Consider the following 6,943-nt stretch of genomic DNA (forward strand, 5'->3'; position numbering starts at 1 on the left):
CTGGACCTTAAACCTGGACCTTAAACCTGGACCTTAAATCTGGACCTTAAACCTGGACCTTAAACCTGGACCTTAAATCTGGACCTTAAACCTGGACCTTAAATCTGGACTTTAAACCTGGACCTTAAACCTAGACCTTAATCCTGGACCTTAAACCTGGACCTTAAATCTGGACCTTAAATCTGGACCTTAAACCTGGACCTTCTCTGTCAACTTAGGGCCATAGTTGTTCGACTCAGACTTCACCTCCGTCTGCTTTACAGCCCATAATGCACCGTGGCTAAGTGTGTCCTGCAAACTCCTGGCTAATAGATGGGGGGGGGGCGAACCGCATCTGGACCAACACACACACATTTACGCACAATAAACGTTTACCGTGAAGCCTGTATGGCCTGTTCAACACGACTTCTGCAGAAAGACTTCATGCCCCCCCCACCCCCCACGCCCCTCAAACACCTTTATTTTACACACAACTGTTTGTATAGAGCCGTGTACATGTGTTCAACTTGACTTCATCTGACGGGACGCTAACACACGCTCCAATGAGGGCTCTGGGAATTTAAATATTCACTGTTGATACTGAGCAGACCTGGGTGGGGAGGATGGGGGGGGGGGGGGGTCCAAATAAATGATTCTAAAAGTTGTACCGAATTTGATCAAAGCCTGAATTTATCCTCATTTTTATTCATCTTTTTAACAGAATTCAATTAAAAAAAATCAAATTTAAACGACAGGATTACTGCTCTGTTACACACACACACACACACACACACACACACGGGAGAGGCCTGAGTCCTCAGAAACGCACAGAATGAAATAAATCTTCCAGAAATAAAAAAAGATAAATAATAGAATAAGGTTCAGAGAAACCGGCTCCTAAATCAACGTTTTTACAACAACTGTTGGAGTCAAGTTCAAATGAAAGACGACAACACACACACACACACACACACACACACACACACACATCATTTTAACTGCATCGCGGATCCTAACAGGAAAAAATGCATTGGAAAAAAAATCCTAATAATTTACTGTCACAAATCAATAGGTGACGTCACATCTAAATGATCAGACACACTTTCTTTTACTGCCGCAAATATTTGAATCGATTCACGAGACGGAGAAGAATTAGCAGTTGAATTAAAGAGCGAGGAACACATGAATATTACTCTGAATATTACTCTGAATATTACTCTGAATATTACTCCTCACCACAATTATTGTTTTTCTGAGCGCTTCAATGATGTCACAGATCTCCACGGTGAATTGATCAGAGCCCAGAATGACACGCGCGCCTCACGTAAACAAAGCGAAGTTTGCGGGAGTCAGGAGAGAAATCAGCTGCGCTGCCGTGGAACATTCTCGGCTTTTTCACCCACAACATTCCTTCCTACTTTACGCTACAGCGCCCACTACATGCTACGAGCAATTCCCCCGCAGAAAGTTAACTTTTCCACTGCTCTCATATTGACAGCTGCTCTTTTTACCGTCACCGCCGCTACTTTCGTTCGTCTCAACGTGGCGATAACCGCTTCGTTATTGAAAGAAAAATAATTCGACGCGGCGATAACAGCAGCAGTAAATACAGTATCGATATATTTAACTATGACAGTTAGGAGAAAAGAAAAGGGATGTTGCACCTACTCGTGGCCAGTTTCCGCGCCCTGCCTTTGGACCTCATGCTGCCAGTCTCTCGGTGTGGGTTTCTGTGAATTTTTTCGTCAATATTTTTTTTTCCTTTTTTTTTTTTTTTTTTCCTTTCTCTCTCGCTTTCTTCTTTTTTTCTCGGGGTTTCTCGATCCAGACGCGCTATCTCCCCAGCATTGTCAGTCTGGACACCTTCGCACATGCGCACAGCTCCAGATCTGCCGGCAGCAAGTGCCAGCAAAAAGTTTGGGAGGATTTATCACTTTGATATTAGTCGGATCTGTTGTGGAGGACGGGATGGACGGCAGACATTTCTGCTCCGCTGCAGCTCTCCGACTGATCAGGGGTGAGAGGGAGACGCAGGGGAGAGGAGACTGGCGGGTAGAAGGGTGGAAGAGCAGGGGAGACGGAAGAAAGAAAAGAAGAGAAAAGAAAAGAAGAACAAACAGAAAGAAGGATCAATGAGAAAGAAATAAAGTAAAGAAAAAAGTTAAATGAAAGCAGGACATTCGTCATCAGATGACAAACAAGAACAGAAACAAGAAGTCTTTTTCTCAGAAATGTATTTAAGAAATTAGTTACTAATTATTAAAATAAACAAAAGTATTTGTTTATGCATCATAAAAATGAACATTATCCACTTGATTAATGAAGTTCGATCTGTCTCTTTGTCTATAGTAGCGACCATTGATGACGTGAATGGTTGATGCCACTTATTAGTTATTAAAATAAACTATATTTGTGCTTTACTAAACCAGTCTTAGTAACTGAGTCACCCCGGCGTTGACTTGATAATAATGACCAACAGAGGGACTCATTCTCTCTGTCTATTCCACTCAAGTGGCCGACATGAGTGGCCGACATTAACGCCTGTGCAGTGTGGCTGTTGCCTAAATGTGTGTGACGTGTTTCATTCACTTGCCTCGCTGAAGAACGTCTTCACGTCACACACTTATATTATTTTATTTATTAATTATCCAAAGATTCACTGATAATCACCAAATAAATGACAAAAAAGATAAATCATTTATTCTCCTCTGGTTTCTACATCCCATCAAAAGCTGCGTCTCTTCTGTTGTTCTTCCATTATTTTTCTTGTATAAAAACCCAGTTCTGTGACGTCACACTTTGATTCCTTCCTTCATATTTATTGGCAGACGTCTGTCCACCCGCGCTGCAAACACCTATTTATTCAACTGTATTTAAAGTAACTGGCAATTAATTAGATCGGCATGAGATCATCGTGAAGCCTTTAATGGCTTTAATGATCTGTAGCTATCGATTCTGATGTTCGGTGGATACGAGTCAGGTCGTGACGTCATGCCATGGCATGGGAAATAAAATAAGGTACAAACGCTGACCCACGCAGACCAAGGCTGCCACAGTGGTCCTAGATATGGCTACTGTTGATGGTTGCCCCCCCCCCCCCTCCCCTCCTCCACCACCACCACCCCCCCACACACACACACAATTTGTTGATGAAGTTACAAATTCCTGTACATAATGTTCAATACAAAATACTTTTTTCCTCTGTCTTTTGTACACAGGTGAGTCCACTTTTACAAGTAAAGTATAGTAAAATAAAGTATAGTAAAGTATAATAAAGCATAGTGTAGTAAAGTATAGTAAAATAAAGTATAACAAAGTATAGTATAGTAAAGTATAGTAAAGCATAGTGTAGTATAGTATAGTATAGTAAAGTATAGTAAAGCATAGTAAAGTATAGTATAGTGTAGGGTAGTAAAGTATTGTAAAGTATAGTAAATTATAGTGTAGTATAGCAAAGTATAGTATAGTAAAGTAAAGTACAGTAAAATATAGTGTAGTATAGGAAAGTATAGTATAGTGTAGTACAGTAAAGTACAGTAAAGTATAGTAAAGTATAGTATAGTGTAGGGTAGTAAAGTATTGTAAAGTATAGTAAATTATAGTGTAGTATAGCAAAGTATAGTATAGTAAAGTAAAGTACAGTAAAATATAGTGTAGTATAGGAAAGTATAGTATAGTGTAGTACAGTAAAGTACAGTAAAGTATAGTAAAGTATAGTATAGTGTAGGGTAGTAAAGTATTGTAAAGTATAGTAAATTATAGTGTAGTATAGCAAAGTATAGTATAGTAAAGTAAATCCCTGGGCCGCTGTTCCCAATTTTCCGTGTTAAGGGAGGTTAATGCCGCTGCTTTATTGCACTCCCACCTCACCCACCTCACCCACCTCACACTAATGACATAAATGGTGCTATTAAGTGAGCTGCGCCTCCGCAGAAGGTGGCGCACACTGGGGCAGAGCGAGGGAGGGAGAGAGAGAGAGAGAGAGAGCTGCAGGCGGCGCTCTCAATTAGACTAAATGGAAACAGTTTTCATTCGGCGTAATAACTCACCCCCTCACGCCCCCGTCTCCCCTCTCCTCTGAAGCACTTTCAATACATATTTTATTATGATGGGCTGAACCCGGTGGCAGGGCGCAGCGGTGCGCAGATCCCCGCAGCCCCGTGGCTCGTAATTATTAGAAATTAATTAGCTTCAAGACGCAGCAGAAAAAAAAACCCTCTACTTTTGCACAACTGTGCGTTTGATGCGCCAACAGTTAGTGAGGAGAGAGCGTGATTCGTGTCCTCCTACAGTGTGTGACTGTGGCCATGATCAGGCTGAGGCTGCAGCCTTAACAGCGCAGGGAAAGTGAAAAGCCTCCGGCATAAGGAAATTACCAGCGCCCGCGTGACCTTTGAGAAAGGTAATCAATCAAGTGATCAACAGGGATATTCATCACTGCTCCATCCAAGCAGAGCTGAGTTCACGGACCACATCAAATCAGAAAAATGCTCAAAAAGAGCAGACGTTTAATTCAAATAAAAGATAACGCAGTTAAACAGAGTGTGGATCAATAAAAACCAACTGATTTGAACTGCGTGGGAACAACATTTTCTCAAATATTTCCACTTTTTAAACAGGTTTTCTCCCTGAGAATGCAGCAGAACCGCCATGTAAACATTTATTTTCACGGTGTTTGGTGTGAGTGTCTGAGACTCTTCACGGGCCCCGTCTATTCTGCCCCTCCCTGCAAAATAATATTGACAAAATTTAACTGTTTTGTTTGTTTGTTTGTAATACAATAATATTTTTTACCACTCGACAAACGAAAAATGCGTTTTTAAAGGAAAAAAATTAAAGAAGATTTACAGAAGAATTCAGATCCAGTTTAAATAATTTCACACAGCGTGTGTTTGCAACGGAAATTTTTTTTGGGCGTAAATAAAATATCAAGATTTTTCGATTTAAAAATGAACACAATAACTGCAGGTTTATACACATCTACACAGCATATATATTACTTTATATATATTATAGTAATACATATTACTTTACACGTTGAAAACTATCCTTAGTATTTTTCATTCATATTTTTAATTTTTAATTATTTATTTTAAAATAAATATTCCACAAAACAAAATTCCACAAAAAAGTACTTATCTTAGTTCTAGTTCCATTTAAATTAACCGACTTGTTAAGATAATTCGAGTTAAATGTGCTTTATTAATTAATTTTTAAAACTATACTTTACAAAAATATTTTCAGTAATTAAAAAACAAAAAACGTGAACGTCAGATATGTTTCTGGAACAAGCGACAAAAAACACAAACCGCGGTCTGTGAGCGCGCTAACAGTAAGGCAGAGGAGGCCCGCCACCGAGTTGACAGCCTTATACTGTTGCGCCCTCTAGTGGACATGAATGTTTACGAAACGATAATGATAGTCGTATAATAATAATAAATATATTATTAGTATTATTGTTATTATTAATAATATTGTATTTAATATGATATAATATTAAATTATTAATAATAATTTCCTTTTTATTACTTTTGTCTTCCTGATTCTCATTAGAAATGACTTGTTCCTGCGTTTTAACTACAGCACGTGAACTCAGCAGACAGATGAGACCGTCTGTGGTGTGGAGCCGAGACGCACGTACACACCATGATCTAAGGTATAAACTCACCCCCCTCCCCCTCACCCCCTACTGGTTATTATCAACAGAGAGCTGCGGCAGGAAATCGATGTGAGACTCCATCAAGTTTATTTATCTGTGTTTCCAGTAACAGCAGACAGGGGGATCCTTGTCAGGTTCCCGGTTGCAGGGTCTTTAATAGGACACACAGATGGATGGGGCGCACACTGTGGGGCGAGTGAGGATCTGAGGCCCGGGTGGTAGATTATCTTTTTATTAATATTAAACCTGTGCTTTGAGACGACAGTGACGTTTTGTTATTGTGCTGTTAGCAAGCAAGCTGGACTAGAAGTGGTTTATTTAAGGAAAGGAGTCAACTACTTGTCATTGTGACACAGCACACCACTGCACCACTGCACACAACCAAAAGTGACCTCTGCTTTTAACCCATCACCACAGTCAACAGGGGGCAGCAGTGTGTAGGGATGGTGCCATGCTCTGAGCACCTAAGGGGTAACTTGGCAGCTGGTGGACTCGAACCTGAAACTTTCCGTCCACTTCCTTAACCACTAAGCCACCACTGATTAATTGTGATTTTTGTAAAAACAAATTACAAGTGGCTCAGGAGCCAGATGTTGAGTACCCTAGTCTGGACAATTCTACGGAAGGCTTTTACGTTGTATTTTCTTGTATCCGGGGGCATGTCAGTTCTATTAGGTTCAACTTGTCTATGAAACTGAACATATTCCTTTGCAAATGTTCCTGTAGAAAAACATCCATCCATTTTCATCCACTTTTCCGTTACCGTGTCATGGGGCAGCAGTCGCCACGACACGGTAACCCACACTGCACCGTACCAACCCCCCTCCACCCCCCCAAACCTTCCTGCAGGTGGTGGGTCCACTGGAAGGTAGGTACCAACCGCCCTAACCGGGATTCGAGCTCAAACTTGGAGGTGAACCCTGGGATTCCACACCAATGACAAAGACTTTGGCTCTTGGTCAAAGCGCCACTTTATAGAAAATCATTTGAATTCAAATCTGATTTTGCTCAAAGTTGGACAAACATCGTCTTTAAACACCGACACCATTTCTGTCCATAACGTCTGTACCTAGAACTCTGTGAGAGACCACAGATATTTTGGTATTTTTTCACTGGTGACATCATCTCAGTTTTTAAGGTTCAAAACCCGTTCTGGGCAAAGGTCATGCCCTGAAGAACTTGTCAGTGACTTGGACGGTGGTTCTGGGGGAGGTGGACCAGAACCACTCAGTCTGTCCGTGGTCACAGAGCTGTTCTGCTGCTGCTCCCATCAACAGTTCAACAGTTGAAGTGACTTCTACAGCT

General features: G+C 40.9%; 1 protein-coding gene across 1 annotated transcript in view; it reads right to left on the reverse strand.

Moving 5' to 3' along the window:
• Window positions 1-2,790, reverse strand: part of mecom (MDS1 and EVI1 complex locus) — a 126,113-nt gene extending 123,323 nt beyond the window's left edge. Inside the window, 1 exon segment of the mRNA XM_025054794.1 lies at window positions 1,648-2,790. Coding sequence (XP_024910562.1) covers window positions 1,648-1,852 — 205 coding nt within the window. The 5' untranslated portion in view covers window positions 1,853-2,790.
• Between the last annotated feature and the right edge of the window lie 4,153 nt (window positions 2,791-6,943).

This window comes from Cynoglossus semilaevis, chromosome 4, assembly GCF_000523025.1.
Source record: "Cynoglossus semilaevis isolate Cse_v1.0 chromosome 4, Cse_v1.0, whole genome shotgun sequence".
In the NCBI taxonomy this organism is placed as follows: Eukaryota; Metazoa; Chordata; class Actinopteri; order Pleuronectiformes; family Cynoglossidae; genus Cynoglossus; species Cynoglossus semilaevis.